Source organism: Pezoporus flaviventris, unplaced genomic scaffold, assembly GCF_033815535.1.
Source record: "Pezoporus flaviventris isolate CSIRO_AGI_PZ_B2104156 unplaced genomic scaffold, CSIRO_AGI_Pfla_v1 ptg000041l, whole genome shotgun sequence".
Classification (NCBI taxonomy): Eukaryota; Metazoa; Chordata; class Aves; order Psittaciformes; family Psittacidae; genus Pezoporus; species Pezoporus flaviventris.
Genome location: NW_026892589.1, coordinates 11,596,260 through 11,612,886, shown reverse-complemented (window position 1 = coordinate 11,612,886; position 16,627 = coordinate 11,596,260). Strand labels below are relative to the sequence as shown.

The 16,627-nt window shown below is 55.3% G+C and overlaps 1 protein-coding gene across 9 annotated transcripts in view; it reads right to left on the bottom strand.

The window, feature by feature from the left end:
* Nucleotides 1–328: 328 nt before the first annotated feature.
* NCOR2 (nuclear receptor corepressor 2) overlaps nucleotides 329–16,627 on the bottom strand; it is a 161,940-nt gene continuing 145,641 nt past the window's right edge. For 5 of the 9 annotated variants that reach the window (XM_061466184.1, XM_061466186.1, XM_061466185.1 and 2 more), the window contains exons 32-46: nucleotides 15,823–16,050; nucleotides 15,464–15,709; nucleotides 14,704–14,853; nucleotides 14,183–14,323; nucleotides 13,910–14,072; nucleotides 12,987–13,417; nucleotides 11,073–11,216; nucleotides 10,759–10,901; nucleotides 10,233–10,426; nucleotides 8,600–8,752; nucleotides 8,151–8,296; nucleotides 6,935–6,988; nucleotides 4,081–4,308; nucleotides 2,281–2,460; nucleotides 329–2,198 (exon numbers count right to left, since the gene is read on the bottom strand). In XM_061466184.1, coding sequence (XP_061322168.1) covers nucleotides 2,023–2,198; nucleotides 2,281–2,460; nucleotides 4,081–4,308; nucleotides 6,935–6,988; nucleotides 8,151–8,296; nucleotides 8,600–8,752; nucleotides 10,233–10,426; nucleotides 10,759–10,901; nucleotides 11,073–11,216; nucleotides 12,987–13,417; nucleotides 13,910–14,072; nucleotides 14,183–14,323; nucleotides 14,704–14,853; nucleotides 15,464–15,709; nucleotides 15,823–16,050 — 2,777 coding nt within the window. In that variant the 3' untranslated portion in view covers nucleotides 329–2,022. The remainder of the gene's footprint in view (nucleotides 2,199–2,280; nucleotides 2,461–4,080; nucleotides 4,309–6,934; nucleotides 6,989–8,150; nucleotides 8,297–8,599; nucleotides 8,753–10,232; nucleotides 10,427–10,758; nucleotides 10,902–11,072; nucleotides 11,217–12,986; nucleotides 13,418–13,909; nucleotides 14,073–14,182; nucleotides 14,324–14,703; nucleotides 14,854–15,463; nucleotides 15,710–15,822; nucleotides 16,051–16,627) is intronic. The other 4 variants (XM_061466189.1, XM_061466191.1, XM_061466192.1 and 1 more) reach the window with 2 other exon arrangements.

The following is a 16,627-nucleotide window of genomic DNA, read 5'->3' as shown; positions in this document are numbered from 1 at the left end:
ATTTGTTTCGCTCCTTTTCCCTATTCTTTTCCCCAAATAGGTGAAAGGAGGTGGCTTTGAAATGGGTCAGATTTGGGATTTCCTTTTTGGTTTTTTTCCCAGCAAAATCTGCACCACACAGGAAGAGCGCCCTGCCCAGCCACCAGCTCTGGTTACCTTGTACATGTCAGAGCCACGGAGACACCAGCAGCGAGAACCTGGGAACGGAAAAACTTCCACATCTTTTGTGCATGGACTCGGAATTTTTTTTTTTGTTTTGTTTTTTTTTGTTTTTTTCTTTAAAATAAAAAAGAAAAAAGCACAACAGAAAAGACACAAAAACCGTGGCTGACCATGAAAAACCTGTACATTGTAAAAAAACCAACAACAGGGAACAACCGAAACAACAAACCCCAAACAAACAACAAACACCAGCATTCGCTTGGCTTCCAAATCAGAATCAACCTGGGAACGATGCAGGGGGAACAGAAAGATCCAGGGACCTGCGCGTCGGGTCCCTCCGGGGGCCTGCAGCACGCCTGTGCCAGGCTCTGGGTTCCTCTAGTGATGAACAGGATGCAAAGCAGTTAATAATACTTGTATTTTTTTTTTTTTACCTTTTTTTTGCCATATTTTTTCCCCCCAGAGCAAGAAAAGCAGAATTGAATGAGGAAAAGAAAAAAAAGAGTCTAATATTTGTTCTTTACCCATGTAACTGCAGATATGAGCCAACATCATGGAATGAAAACAAAAGAACGCAACGCAGAGCATTTGTGGGTATCACAAAAATACAATAAAAACTTCTTTTGTCCTTTTTTTCTCCTTTTTTTGGGTGTGTTTTCTTGACGTTTTCGTGGTGAAGTCCCTGCCACGCCGGCTCCTGACCCCCTGCACCCGGGCCGGAGGGGGGGGGGGGCTCTGGAGAACCAACATCTACAACCAGGCAAACGGCTTCTGCTGAGTCAGCAAAGGTGTGGGTGGAACGGGGGCCCTGCAACCATGGCAAGATTTCGGTTTGGTATCTTCTAAGCTAAGTCCATACATTCTCCTGACTCACGGATAACACGGATGGATCAGCGTGACCTCCTCTTTTCCTTTAAACCCTTCCATACAATGGACAAACACATCAAAGCCTGCACGTAAGAACAGAACCTCTTTTACAGCGTGTGGAATACTGCGGTTTCCAGTCCTTCCTCGCGTAAAATATTGACAGAATTCACTGAAGGTATCAAAAATATACCCTGTAGACCAAATACAATTTACAATTGCCTTTTCTCACCGTTCAGAAAACAATGCACTTAAAGCAACCGAGCCCCCCGGTGGGCGGCGCGCGGGGACATCCCTGCCCGCTCCCATTTGAGCCCGGCATCGCTTCCACCAAAGGGACCAGGAATTTTTGTGTTTTTAAGAAATAACTCTTCATTCCCCCCCTTCCTGCTCACCCCGGCCACGTCTGGAGCCTGTCGAGAGCTTGTGACCAGGGGATGATGGACAAACAGCCCTCAGATGAGCCGGGGGGGAAGCAAACCGGGGCGTTCCATCCTATTTCACTCCCTAAACCATGCTCTTGTTTGTGTGCACCCGCTCAAGGTTTTGCATTTCCGTGGCACAGCCCCAGGGCTGGGATGCAGGGCAACATCCCACAGCCCCTCAACTCCATTCCCACGGGAGGGCGGGGGTCAGCGCCCAGCAAGGCTGCCAAGATCGAAGATGGGTTCCTTGGGTTTTGTCTCGTTAAGGCTTATTTTCTTCTTTCCTTTCAGACTGAAGAGGATGCAGAAATTTCCAGATGTTGAGACAGAAAAAAAAACAAAAATGAAACAAAAAAAAACCAAAAAAATAACCCCAAAATAAAAACATTCCCCAAACTGGCTGGGTTGGGAGGGGAAGGAAAAGGATAAAGGGAAAACCGAAACAGCTCTGCTCCTGCATCTTCGCTCGTGAGAGCCGGCGGGGCCGGGGCGGTGGGCGCTCGCCCCGCGCGTCCCCATTCACTTCCCGTGCCCTGGGTTTGGTCGCCGTCTCCCTGCCGCTGGGCTCGCTTCATTCACTGTCCGAGAGGGTTTCGTACTGGGAGCAGAGCAGGGGCTTGGGCTCCTCGTCCCAGGCGTGGTGCTGGCTGCCGGGGGTGCCCTGCGGCAGCGGGGCGGCGGGAGCTGCCGTCACCACCCCGCTGGGGAGCCGCATGGTGAGCGGGTTGTAGGGGAACGGCGTCGAGCCTGTGTGGGGAGAGCAGAGCAGGGTCAGTGTCAGCCCCCCGGCGACGGGGCCTTGGGGACAGGTCCCCCCCCCCAGCCCTACCTGCGGACGACGGCCGATCCTCCCAGACACGGTTGGTGAGCGGCGTCCTCCGGTTGCAGTCGCCCTCCGAGTGCACCGAGGAGACGGAGGGCGGCCGCTCGCCCGAGGACAGGCCCGGCGCCGGGGACTTGGCCTTGCGGCTGTTGGGTCTGGCAGCGATCTTTGGCTTGCCCCCTCCTCCTGCAAAGAGAAGCGCCCGCTCGTCACCCGGCTCATCGGGACGGGCTGCGGGGGTCCGGGTAACCCAGCGCTGCCCCTTTGAGAGGCTGCAGAAGTGGCTGGTGGCAGGAGAACAGCTCAGCCCAGGGGCTGGGCACTGTGGTGGGCAAGGGTGATGGGGTGAGCTCCGCACACTGGGCAGGAAGAGGTTTCTGTGCCTCCCCTGCTGCTCCCTGCTTTGTGGGTTGATGCTACCATGGAGTGGATCTGGGGCAGCCGTGCGGCTTTGGATGGGCTGGTTCTCTGTGGGGTCTGCTCCCAAGCAAACTCATGTCTCAGCCCACACATAGGGGTCATGGGACAGGAGCTCCATGTGTTGCTGTGCAGCCAGTTGGCAGGGACCCCACCAAGGAGCCACAGGAGTGCTGGAGCCCCGAGCACATTCCCTGTTCCCACAGTTTACATGGCCAGGATGGTTTTTAATCCATCCTTGCAGCAAAATCCCTGGTGATGTTCAGCCAGCTTTTAAAAGGTTTCAAGGGGAAGGGGCCTCTGCTGGGGACATTATCCTGGATAAACCAGGGGGGAGCTCCCAAAGGGGCAGGGATGGATGGGCTCTGCATCCCACCCTGCCTGCCTGGGCAGTCTCCGGGCACGGGGAAGCACGGTTGGAAGAAGCTGGTTTCATGCAGGAGCCAGAAAAGCTTTTCTGCAACAAGCTGAAGAGTGCCTGGTGTGAGCTGACCTGGAGGACCCTGCTCCTCAGCCTCAGGGGCTCTGTGCCCTTATTGCCAAGGGTGACCCCAGCACTGGCTGCTGGGCCCTGTGCTGGGTGCTTGGAAGAGGCAATCTGCCCTCAGCAGGCACGTGGGGACAAACACTGCCCCATCCATCCCTCGTCCCCCTCCTCTTCCTTAACCGGGGGTCTGCAGAACAACCCTTGAGCTCTGCTCAAGCCTCTCCTGTGGCTGAGCAGACCCCACCGTGGTGCCCAAACAGCTCTGCAAGCCCCGTTGGGGCTCACTGGGCAGCTCACCCCAGCCCTGCTCTCTAAAGTTCTCTCCTTTCTACACTTTGATCTCCCTTAAGCTCCATCTCTTGCCCCAGGCACCCCCAGGTCACATCCAACCCTCTGTCCCAGGCTGCATCCAATCCCTGCTGTCCCAAGCCTGGGGTGGGGAGGGAAGCACCACCCTGCCCCATCCTCCCCACACTGGCTCCTCTCAGCTCCTTCCCTTGTTTAGGGACCAGCGAGCCCACCCCGGGTTTACAGACACTTCGGGGTGGCTGTGTAGGTTGATGGCTTCCATCTTTTGAGTGTGGTGTGTGTCGTGTCCCCCCCCCCATAAACCTTATATTGTGTAAAAAAGGAAAAGGAGATATTAAAACCCAACAAACGGGGAGAGGAGCAGTCAGTGGTTTTAGAGAAAGCATCAGCACCTTCTGAGACCATTAAATGAACGTCAAACAAGACCAGGATTAATCAGCGGATTCACAAAGCTCAAAGCTGGGGCAGGGAGGGGAGAAAAGAAAACCAAAATGAACAAAAACGAGGGGAGGAACAAATCCACCCCCAAAAGGGGAAGTGTAAAAGGCTGAGAATTAATAACACAGAGAGCGAAGGTGGAGAGGGCTGCAGACCTGGCAAGGAGCGCACGTCCTCGTTTCGTCCATCAGCAGGAGTTATGGGCATAGCAGCGGGCAGGCTTGCACTGGCATTCAGAGAGTTAAAAGCATTGGCACTGAGAGGTGAGCGCTCTTCCCACTGCTCGTCATATTTACCCATTAGGGCTTTCCTAATTATTGCCTCCAACCCCATGTTGGTACTGGAATTCTCTTGGACCGACTGGCTCCTACAACTGATTAGCCCTGGGAGATACGGGAAGGGGAGGAGAGAGGGGATGGGAGATGGGGGGGAGCCAAATGAGAAGAAAGATGGGGGTGGGGACGGGGAAAGGGGGAGAAAGGAGACAAGGGAGAAGGGAAGAAACAAACAGTCAGCACATTCTCGCAAAGCAACAAACTTTGTCATCTTGTTCTTTAAAGCGCTGCAATGCACCCGTCCTCCTCCTCCTCCCCGCTCCATCCCGCCCCAGGGATCGGCAGGGGCTGGCGGTGGGATGGGATGGGATTTAGTCTGGGATTTGGGATTTGCAGGCAGGCAGGGCTTGGAGGATGGCAGAGGGGAATGGGTTGTCACTGAGCACAGGGAGTGACTGTATAACTGCAGGAAGAGGGGGTGCTGCGCTCCCAACATGGGAGCAGGACGAGAGTCACCTGGATGTGGGGTCCATATGGATGCACACACAGATCAAAAGTCAGTGTGCCAGGAATTCAGAGGCTGGGGCTGTTTCCCATGGAGGAAAATCAGGGAAGGAAGAGAGGGCACCCCAGAAACCACCTGACTGGAAAGAGGTGACTGGATTTGGCCTTGGCATGAGAGGCAGCAAAGGCAGGCAGCCCTGGATGAGGGCACACAGCCTGCAGAGAGGGGCTGTACTGGGGAGAGCCCTTTTGTCCCCCTTTTCCAGCCCCCTGCCCATCACCCAGCCCGCTCCCTTCCTCCCCCCAGGCCGGTGGCCCCCGGGGGCGATGGGACAGGATGCAGAGGCAAGTGGTGTGTCGGCGTGGTTGTGAGTCTCAAGCCATGCAGTTATGGTGCAGCACCGCACAGGGACCAGAGGGCACTAGGTTCAGCCACGCCACCGTCATTCCCGATGTGGCGGTTACAGGGAACAAGCAAAGGGCAAAATACAGACATGAAACCAGCAGGCTGGCGAGGAAAGCCCCATTGCCAGCAACACCACACCCCCCCCCATCCCATCCCAGGGGTGCTCGCACTGGGATCACTGCCCCTCTGCTCGGAAAGGGATGGATCCCACTTCACTTGTCTCTCTGTAACAGGCAGGGTCTCTCCTGGTCCCCTCCTGCAGACGCTGTCCTTAGGTTCCCTACACTCTGCCTTTATACCTTCCTCCAGCACAGCAGGAGTGGGTTTACCCAGGGGATGCTCTAAGGAAATTGGGCCGTAAACCCCAAATTCTGCCCGGCTGCATCCTCTCACCCCATCTGCTGATGTGAGCTGGCTCCTTCTCCTTCTCCCAACCACACACCAGTGAGAGGTCTCACACCACTGACGTGCCTGTCTCTCCTACCACACAAAGTCCTTGCCTGCAGCACCTCTCTTCCTTGGTTGTGAGAAAGCTGCTGCTCCTCCCACTTAAAACTAACAACCTGAAGGCATTCCTGCTGTAGGAAAGCATTAGTAATTAATCAATTAACTACCAATGAATGCTCCTCAATGGAGATTCATTTCAGTCACTTGAAAGCCCACTTAGATATGGGCAGCAGGTGGCAAGAGCTTGACCACCTTCACTCTTTCTCCCTCAGGCTGGTCTCAGGGTAGCCCATGCTGGCCACCCAACTCTACAGGGCCGTTTTCTGCCCCTCTTTGCCAAGACCCCTTCCTTAAGCTGCTCCCTCTCTTCCTTTCCCAGCTGAAAGCCATGGGCCCAGCAGTGCCCCTGGGGAAACTCCTAAACCACCATTTCAGCTCCTACAGGGTGGTCTCCATGCTCAGCACAGCAAACACATCTCCACGGTTGTCTGGGGAACCATCCTGAGCCCTTTCTTCCTGAGAGCAGGGGGCTCTTTGGGGTTTGGGGTACAGCCCCAGTGGTAGCCAGCGAACCCCCCACTTAGGCAGGCCAGCAGGTTAATGCTGGTTAGGGTCAGGGACTCACTGAAGCCCACCATGGCTGCCTTCAGCAGCGCTCAGAAACCACTACCAGAACTGCTCGTCCAGAGCCGGGTGATCAAACCCCAAACCATCAGGGTCCAAGGTGCCACAAAGCCCATCTGGTGGCACCAGCAGCACCACCATGGCGAGACCTGGCCACTCGCTGAATGTTCCCTCCCAGCTTCTGAGAAACTGGAGTCAACCCATGCTTGAAGCACCTCGAGGACTGAGCACGCTGCTGGACCCCTCCATCTCCCATGTAACACCTCCTCTTGGTCCTCAGCCATTGCCAGTCCACACAACACTCACAGCTCAAGGCTACTGGGTGCTGCTCTCACCCCAGGTTGCTTTTGCAACAGGCTCAGAGCCTGCTTCCCACCCTCATGCTCCCTTTTGCCACTGCTCTCCTACACATCCACGGGTGACCACAAGATCCCACGAAGACCACAGTGCTCTCTTTCAAGTATGAGGTCCACCTTTCTATAGTTTAACCCTCCACTGCCATCAGATGGACAACCCCTGCTTGACTTTTAACCTCTCCTCAAACTCTGCCATGACTTCCAAGGAATTACACTCCGCTGTCTCCAACTCAACAGCAGGAAGTTACGGTGTGTCCCGAGGTTTCAGCCTCCCAGCAACTGTTATAATCAGTATTAACAGCAAAAGGGAAAAAGATGCTTAAGTCTACCAGTCTCCTGCTCTCTGTGCTGTAAGCCCTGTAGGGAATGGGGTATGGTACAGGAATATGGGAGTTACCTGCTCCGGTAATCGCTGGCATATTGAAAATCTCTGTCCCAGGCTGCCCAACATCTGGAGAAAAACAAAGAAGCTCTTCAATACAGAGAGCAGCATCTGCAGGGAGTGACCTGCAGTGCCAGCCACAGGATCCCAGTGCTCCCTTGTCACAGCACCCAGCCTGACAGCAGCCCACTTTCCCCTGGGCTGGGGCTGTGGGTGCTGGCTGGGACCAGGACCTTTGGGAGATCCACAGTGGACATGCCTGGCCAGCTGGGAAGGGGCAGAAAAGCAGAGCCCAGAGAGTGATGTCTTGTGCTCAGTGCTGACCTCTCTTCCTCCAGCCCTTTGGATTACACATCAAACCCTCTCTCCCACCTATGGGATTTCCAAAGGCTCAAATCCCCACATCCACAGAGCAGGTCTGGGCAGTGGGGAGGGCGAGGAGGAGGAGGAGAAATGTTAAATCAATATTTTCCCTCTTAGCTGAGCTGTTTCACTTGGATTTCACTTTCCTTAGAATAACAACAATTCTCATCAAATAAGAGGAGTTTCCTATTTCTATGTATTTTCCCTTGATAAGGGAAAGTGTGGAAGGTCACGGGGTTCAGCCACATGTCCCCAGGGGGCATAACAATACTGTTGGCTCATGGTAACATCATCCAGGAGACGAGACAGCTTGGTCCCTCTTATCCAATGCAGCTGTTGTAAGATGGATTCAAATTGAATTAGTATTGACCATATAATGCTGGGCTAAATTAAATTATGATCCCATCTACTCTATTAGCAGTTAATGAATGAACGGGATGAATTTCTAATACAAGCCAGCCTGGTTAGTCTTACAGAGCTATACCAATATTGATGTAGGGCTTAAAGTCATGCTGGGGGGAGATGCAGCTCAAGGAGGAAGGACTCAGCTTGGCTGGCCATTCATTAAAGTATCAATTGCTCTTAAGTCTCCTCCATGCTCAGCTCATTATTTCCTTCCTATTGAGGTTATGTGGTGCAGGTGAGATTGACAGCCCTAGAGTAAGGAGAGCCCTAGAGCAAGCTCCAGCACCGCTCATCCCAGGAAGCATTTGTACCTTACACTTCCCAACAAACTGTGGCACGAATCAGAAAGCTGGCTGGCAGCTCTCTTAACGCATCAGCATCCATTCCCAAATCTCCTTTGCTTCATGTGTCCTCAAGGCTTTTTCCCCTGGTGCCCTGCATTCGCATCCCCACATGCCCTTACTGTACTCCGTCTCGTTTTTGTTGGTCGTGCTGAGCTTCTTGATGATCTCCTGTTTCTTGGACTTCACCATGGCAGAGTTGCTCTCCGTCAGCTTGCTGAAGAAAGCTGGAGGCTGAGTGTTGTTTCCTGGGGACTTGGACCCCATCCTGCAAAAGCAAGAAACCATCAGAAACCTCTGCAGCGTGCAGTTCACAATACCCTCCCTAGAGAGACTCTTCCCTCAGCGTAACTTCTCAGAATCAGCAGGCGAGCTGCTGAGACATTTGGGATCTCCAGCTTTTCTCCCTGTTGCAAAGGTACCACACAGTGTTGAAACCCCCTATAGACACACAGCAACCCGGGATGTGACACTGCTTTTGGCTGCCAGAAAAGCAGCCTGGACCACGGCGAGCGTGGGGACGGGGTGAACATCCCTGCGCTGCCCGCACCATCCCGTCCCTTGGCGTTACCTCTGGTCCATCTGCTCGCCCTCGCGGTACAGGATCGGGTACGTGGCGCTCTTGGCGTGCTCCGGTTCTCCCACGCCGTCTGGTGGAGAGACCGGCTCGATGCAGTTGTCCGCGCCGCCGCTGCCGGCCGAGGCCTTGCTCTGCTCCGGGGACCTGCGATGGGGACACGCAATGGGTTCATTGCAACACGCGCTGTCCCTGGACGAGCAGCTCGGGGTCAGCAGGGGGAGAAGGACTAGAATAGCTTTCCCACAGCGGGGCAAAAGGCCAAACCTTCCGCACGCCTGCGGGCTTAGGGTGCCTCATAATGGGAGCAGGAGGGAGAGTGCAGCTTGGGCATCACGCGCTGCAGGCGCGCAGAGCAGCACTGACCCAACCACGGCCCTGATTCACAGGCATCGCACCAAAACACAGCTGCCCAGGAGGGATGGAGGGACCAGTCCTGGGACTTGCTGGCTCAGCCAAGCGTTCCTGGCTGGCAGGGTCACAACCCTTGGAAGGGCTGTGATGTTAACCCTTTGGGGATGCAGCTTTTGATTCTCCATCATGTTTGTGGACCCACCACCTCCCATCCACCTTGTCTGCTGCTGGGGCAGCCTGAAGAGGACTGGAGCAGTCCCTTGGTGCCTGCCTGTGGCCAGTGCCTGGGAGACAGCCGGGCTCAAGTCCATGAGGAATTCCTCACGGCAAGTTCTGGGAATTTACATCTTTGCTCTGTGGTTTCTTTTTTTCCACTGCTGGGTGGCCAGGGCTGGGCTGTCTCCCCTCATGTTATAAAGCCAACTCTGCTCTTCCCAGCTTGCCTGCTCCTGATTACATTTACTGTCAAGGAGACACCAGTTTGGAGACACAGCTCTTTCCTGGATGCTGTTATCAGTACCAGGATTTGAAAGTGACTTAAAAGAAATACAGCTGGTGCTTGAAATGGAGAGCTGCAGTTGACAAGGCACATGTATTGAACAGGCTTCTGATACATGCACTGAGAGAAACAAAATGAACTGTAAACCAATGGAAAACACCTGCTTTGGGTTTTTGGAGCCACCTGTGGTCTGAAAGGTCACTGCATCTTGTGCCAGGGACTGGACAGGACAACAAGCAAGAGGCACAAACCAACACATATGAAATTCCATCCCAATAGAAGAAAACTGTTTTTTTACTGTGAGGTTGCTCAAGGGCTGGTATAGATTGGCCAGAAAGGTGTTGAAGTTTCCATCACTGGAGATACTCAAAATTCCACTGGCCATGACCCAGGCAAACCTGCTCCAGCTGAGTCTGCTTGAGAGCAGGGCACTGGGAAGGACAATCTCAAGAGGTCCCTTTCCACCTGAACTATTCTGTGACACAGGCTAGATTGGGAAAGGGATCATACATGGTCTCTAAGGGGGTCTAGAGAGCATCTCCAGGACAAGGATAGCAAGAGACACCACCACAGGGTAAAAATGCCCTGATCAGATAGCAGTTTTACACTGTGGGCTGTGTAAGCAAGCAATCCATGCTGGGGAGCACGAATTCAGCGATGCCAAACACCAGCCTGCCCTATGCACCCCCTTTACTGGTATCCCTGGTCCATTTGCACTCAGCAGGTGGGCAGAGACCCATCTGCACCAGTTCTGGTTGGACTCTCTGAGCTCACCTTTTCCCCCCTTCATTCTGTGGGGAGATCCTGGAGGCCGCTGCGTGCTCCTGCTGCTGCAGGTACACCTCGCTGGGGGCACGGCGCAGGTCCAGCACGGGGCACGTGGCCCCGGGGAACGTGTACACTGGAGCCTGGATGTGGGAGTTGAGCTGCTGCGGGTGGTGGCGGGTGTAGTCCTGTGTGATGACCTCCTGGAATGAGAAACCCGGGTCAGAAATAGAGGTGGTTTCTATCTCTTGCTTTGCTGGGCTCAGATAAGGGGGAGCAGGAGGGAATGAGGCTGGTTTGTCCCTGCATGGATGTAACTTCTGCCTCCTGCCTGCAGCAGCTCCCATGATGGGCTTGTTTGGGATGCAAACACCCAGGCTGAACATGCTGGATGCATCCTGCTGTCTCCAGCCCCCAACCAGAGCTGCTGAGGTCTCCAGCATCACTCCCAGCCCTTCCCTACCAGACATGCTACGTAACAGCTCTTCCCTCCTCCCTGGAGCCCCAGTGGGAAGACGAGAATGAGGACAATTACACTGATGTGCTGGGCCAATGTGACCACCCGCTGGTTCATGCCCTTGATGCTCTGGCTGGACTGCACGGGCTGGCACTGGGGCCCGTCGGGCTGCCGGAGGTGCTGCAGGTGGGCTGCTTCGGGAGCTGAGGCCTTCAGCGAGCCTGGGGGAGAACAAAGAGGAGAGCCAGTGTGAGGTGACATCGGTGTCCTAATGCTTGGCTCCCATTCTGGATCAGCTCTGGGGCATAGTGAGTGAGAGCTGGTTGACAAACCCCCCCCATCCCAGCTCAGGCTCTCCCATGCCATCTGGCACTGCCAGCCTCTGCCCTCACCTTGCTGTTTCTGCCTCAGGTCATGCTCCCCATGCCCCTTCTCCACATCCTGCAGCAGCTTGGCCCCTTTCTCATGGGAGAGGCTGGGTGAGCTCACGGGACTCACTGCTTCCATCCGCTCAGGGCTGTAGCCTCCATGAAAGCCTGAGGAAAAAGGGAGAAGGGAATTTAAAACCAGGAGCTCACTTGGCTTCTTCCTAGTGCCGTGGCAACCATCACTTGCGGATAGAGTCATATGTTCAGCAAAGGGGGCTGGAAAGAGATGAGGGAAGACCTGGCAGGTCACACTGCAGGGACCCCTGGAGCCACCTCTGATGTGAAGAGACAGCAGACTCGCACACTGCAGGGGCAAAGCATTTTCTTCACCATTCGCTGCCTTTTAAGGCCTTTGCACAGACTCAAACTGCATCAGAACAGGCAGAGCTGAAGGAGGGACCACATCACCTTTCAACAGAGGGAAAACTGATGCATGGATGAGTTATGCTTCTACAGACCAGGGGCGGAGCACGGAGTCCTGGAGGAGTCCCACACTGCTGCTCCCCAGCTCAGCACGTTTGGTAACACTCATGACTTATGCATCCACAGACCTTTACCCTCGTTAACACTCAGTTCCTAGAAACCACCCACTGCAGGCAGATCTGGCAGGCGGCTGACAGTGCTGCTGGAGGGTCCCCAGTGCCCCAGTGCCACTGACCTTGCACGTACCTGGGGCACAGTAAGGGGAGGACCGCATGGAGAACCTCCCTGTGCCAGGGATAGGGATGCAGCATCCTCCATCACCCCATGTATGCCAGCTGCAAAGGGATGCTCTGGAAAGGTCCCTAACCAGAGTTAAAGTCCTGAGGAACACCAGCTCCCTTCTGTAAGCTCATGGCTGGAGAAAAGCTGCCCCTCTCCTCTGCAGCATAACACTCAGCTGGAGGAAACACTGATGCCAGGGAAAAAGGCAGAGCAAAAGCTCAGCCAGGCAGCACACTGTGGCCAGAGGTGTGTCCTTGGACCTGGAGCACGCTGATAGAAAGGGCTGGGAACAGACGTGACCAAGTGGTGGGATGGGATGATCGGGATAAGCCAATGAGAGCAGCTCTCCTCCCTGGCCATACTGCCGTGTCCTTCCACCCTTGGGTTAGAGGAAAGGGAGCTGGGCAGCAGCCCTCAGTGCTGGTGGCCAAGGCAGATGCTTCAACTTGAAGATGGGATCCCACCAAATCCCCACAGGCCGCCTGTTGCTCCTGCATGCTGGTGGCACCATGTTCACATTACCCTCTTGGGCAGCATCCAGCACTGGGACCCTGAGTGAGGTCACCCAAAGTGAAGGGACCCCATCTCAGCTGCATCATGCAGCAGCCCCCTAAGCCCTCTGAGATCCTGCACTCTCAGCGCAGGGAGGTGCCTGCCTGATGGCCAGGAGCCCTGTGCTGCTCACACTCCTAATTCTCTGCTTTGCTGGTTTGATTTATTACCCACAACCACTCCTTACAGACTGCCTGGGAATTCCGAATGATGGGGAAATCAGAATTAGCACATTGCTATTGTCTGTAAAAAGCAATACCAGGAACTGAACGACGTTTGCAAAACAGGACTTGGCAACGGGAAAAACTTAAAGAGGGTGAGAGGAGGGAAGATCCTTAAAACACACATAAATAAAGAAGTCTGGGATAACACAACAACCGGGAAGCAGAGGGACAAGAACGCTGGCGGAGCTGATGGAGCCGAGAGCCAAAACGTGCAACTACAAATAAAAAATCATGAAATAATTTCAGGCCACAGCTCTCTCACCTCTCCCCTCCAATTTCTTACCAGCACCAGTGGAGTCGTTACTTAGCGAGCATCTTTCTCGCTGCCCCTTATCGCAAGACATTTGGCACATGATAATCACATCTATGAAGTTGGCCGCTGTCGTAGTGGTCTTACCGAGTGCTCGGAGCTCCTGTTCCTGCACTGAAAAGCGTTTACTTTGACTCTTTTCTCTACTGTGCTGCTCAGGGCCCGAGGCTGCGTGCTGCTGGTCCAAAGGGTGATGGTGCTGCTGGCTTTTCCCCTGTCCTCTGCTATAGTGATGAGAAGAACCAGGTCCGGAGGCGGGTAAAGGTCTTGACTCCATGGCTTTAATGGGTGAAGGTGACTGTTCGAGGTTGGCTCCACTTGGCAGCTTTGAGGTGAAGACGTTGTCAGTCTGGGGTCGTTCTGCCTTGGCTTCCCGTGCCCTCGAGGCCTCTTTCTGCAGGATGGCCGGGTCCATTGGGGTGGCATAGCCGTCTGCTGAGCTGATGGAGGAGCGCAGGGTGGAGGCCGAGGGGAAGGCAGCAGAGCGGATTGGTGATGTGGTAGTGGTGGAAGAGGATCTGGAGGCAAAGACAAGGCAAAGATGAGAGAAGCACGTGGAGAAGGACTGTGTGCTCAGCCCTGCCTGGCCAAGGTGCTCCCAGGGCTCCTGAGTGTAGGGCTGGTTCATGCTGGAGCAGGTAAGGAGGGCTCAGACGGAGCCTCCATCACTGGCAGTGGCCTGGATGCATCTACTGGAGAGAATAAACCCATGGAGAGCTCCCAGAGACCTTCATTTACTCCACTTTCAGCAAGAGGAGCAATACCCATTCTGGGCACAGGGATGCTCCTACTTTCTTTCCTTTTAACGGTAAAAGCCACCAAGAAAAGTGAAGGAACTGGGCACCAAAACCTGCCTCTCCCCACACAATATCCTTGCAAGCCCCAACCCTGTTCCCACTGATACTGAAGGCCAAAACAACCCTCGCTCCATCTCAGAGGTGCCCCATGTGATGATCATTCATTAACCACCATGGCTGTGCTGGTGCAGGAGCCGTGGTGTGGGGCCATACCGCAGGACAGAAGGGGTGGGGGTCTCCGAGGAGATGATCTTCATGCTCGTGTTGTGGAGCACGCTGGGGCGCTGCTGGATGGTCTCATGGGTGCGGGGTGAGACGGGAGAGTGCTGGTGGCTGTGAGAGTGTGAGGATGAACGGCTGCTGGACTGCTCCGTACCTGAGGAAACACAAAGACCGGCTTCTTCAGCTCTGTGTTTTACAGCCCCAAGCCCACGTCCACCCAGCACATGCCCCAAGATGTGGTGCCAGGCTCCCTCCCCAGCCTACCTGGTCTCCAGATGGGTGCATGCTCCACCGTGGTGGATGCTAGGATGGATTTTTCACGCTCCCGCTCCCTTTCTCGCTCCCGCTCCCGTTCCCGCTCGGACACAGATGATCCCGATTGTTTGGTCATGTGTGTGGGGCCTCCTGAAACCCAAATGAAAGGCAGTGAAAGGGCTGCAGACACAGCAATTCCCAACCTAGGGAACACCACCTGCTCTTCACATTGCTGTGTCTGCAGAGCAGGTAGGGAATGACTCCATCCAAGGTCACCTGCAGCAGCACAAACAAGGGCAACCAGTACGACAAAACCTGGGTAAACCATGGAATAGCTGTGCCTTTTTGGGGAGACAGAGGAAAAGCAAGGAAGCTCCCAACAAGGAGAATTAGAGGGGCTGGTGGGCTGGTCTCTGAATGAGAATGAATTTGGGCTCCCCCATCTGCCCTGGTAGAGTCCACTGCCCTGGACTGGTTAAGGGAATCCTGCCCAACTGCTTTCCTATGGGAAATGCAATCTGCAGCGTTACCTGGGGAGAGTGGGGAGCTGCTGTGCCGGCTGCCAAAGGTCTGGGGGGGCCCGGGGATGTAGGTGATGCGGTCCATGGTGGTGGCAGAGGTGCCAGGGGTAGGGGGCACGAGGACGGGCAGGTGCGGCACTTGGGACAGGTCGATGATGCCTGGAGAGAGAAGGGAGAGGACTGTCAGGATGCTGCCGAGCTGCTGCAGCTTGGCTGCGTTAGAGCAGGGAGCAGTGCTGGGAGCGTCCACCCGTCCCCATTGCTCTGGCACAACACGGAAGGTGTGAGCACGTACAAGGTCCCTGGGTGCTGGTTATAAGCGGAGGAGACCCTTCTATAGGCAAATCTGTGAGCATATTCTGCTGTTAGGAATGATGGTGAGGAAAAATGTTGAGCTCTATCCGTGCTAGAGTGAGGGGGCTGCAGGCAGCATGAGCCGCAGCTCCCTCTACACACAGACTGTGCAGCTCCCCAGCATGCTCTGCCCTTTGCAGAAAGCCAGACACCCCTCTGGGACAGTTTTTAATCTCCAAAGGCCAGCAGGGCCAGGCTGGGAAGTGCTCCCGTGACCCAAGACCAGAGCTGCTTCAAGCAATCTCTAGTAACTAAAGATGGCAAAAAGAGCATCAAATTCCCCCTGGCTGTCCTCCATGCTGACCAGCCAAGTTCCTACACTGCTGCGTGACACCGTGCTGCTGGCTTGGCCCTTGGAGCTGCTCCTTCACCCCAGATGCCCCCAGGCCCCTGGATGGTGCCGTGCCGGGAGGACCTGCTGCATAGTTGAGGGCGAGGGAGGGCTCCCGGGGTGACAAGCCGCGCAGCATGTCCGCCCGCTGTGCCATGGCCGTGGCTGCAGCGTTGTGGTGCATCTGCTGGGACGTGATGTAGTCGTTGATGATGGTCTGTCGGTTCTCCATGGCGGCCGTGTCCGGGTAGCCCCGGATGAGGTACGGGGGGTAGAGGTGGGGGTACGTGGGGCTCGGAGCCAGGTGCCTTGGCAGGTAGTAAGCAGCAGCTGGGAGAGAAAAGGATGCAGATGTAAGTGGCTTTCTCCAGAGACCCCAGGCTTTTGGAGTCTAATGAGTTAAAAACCAATTCCAAACAGACTTGTGTGCCCACTGAAGGTACCTGCTTCCAGCTGGATTCCCCTCGGGATGGCAGCGGGGTCAAAAGCCAGCGGGATGTGTCCTCGGTACAGGTCGACCCCGCTCACGCCACGGAGCAGGTGCTCATATGGGGAGATGGGGTGGTGGTGGTCAGCCACGGGGGCATGTGGAGACTTGGAGTTGTTGAGTTCTCTCGATGTGGGGGTAATCTTTCTGTCCTGGGACACCGGCTTCCCGGCAGTGATGCTCCCTGCAGCGAGAAGGAAATGACTCAGAGACTGAGCACTGTGGCCAAGCTGAGTCCCTGAGGAATGCCTGCAGCCAACCGTGTCCCCCAGGGACCTTGCTGACCTTGAGGGACCTTTCCCTGCTCCCGCACCACCGTGCCCCGTTACGCCACCGAGGCTGAGGCAGACGAAGCCCCAGCTGCATCCGGAGAGAGAATCCTGTCCCAGACCATCCCTCCACCCCAGTGCATCCACGCTGGGCAGTCTGTGAGCTCACCCTGGCCTGCACAAGCAGCAGACAGCGAAGCCTTGCTGCTGTGCTCTTCGGCACAAGGAGGTCACCACTGCTGGGCAGAGCTGGGGACCAGCATCTGCCAACATCTGAAGGCTTCCCCCAGAATGACTGACCTAACCAGGAACACAGCGGAGGCTGCAGCAACTGGACACACCAACCACGGAGAGCTGGAGGTGCCCCAGATAGCAATGAATGATGGGGATGTGTTTTGGAGAAGCTCTGCGCCGCACAGCCCCATCTCTCACTGCTTGCCGGGGAGGCACGTCCTCACCTCGGTTCTCAGCAGATTGCAATGTCTTGTGCTG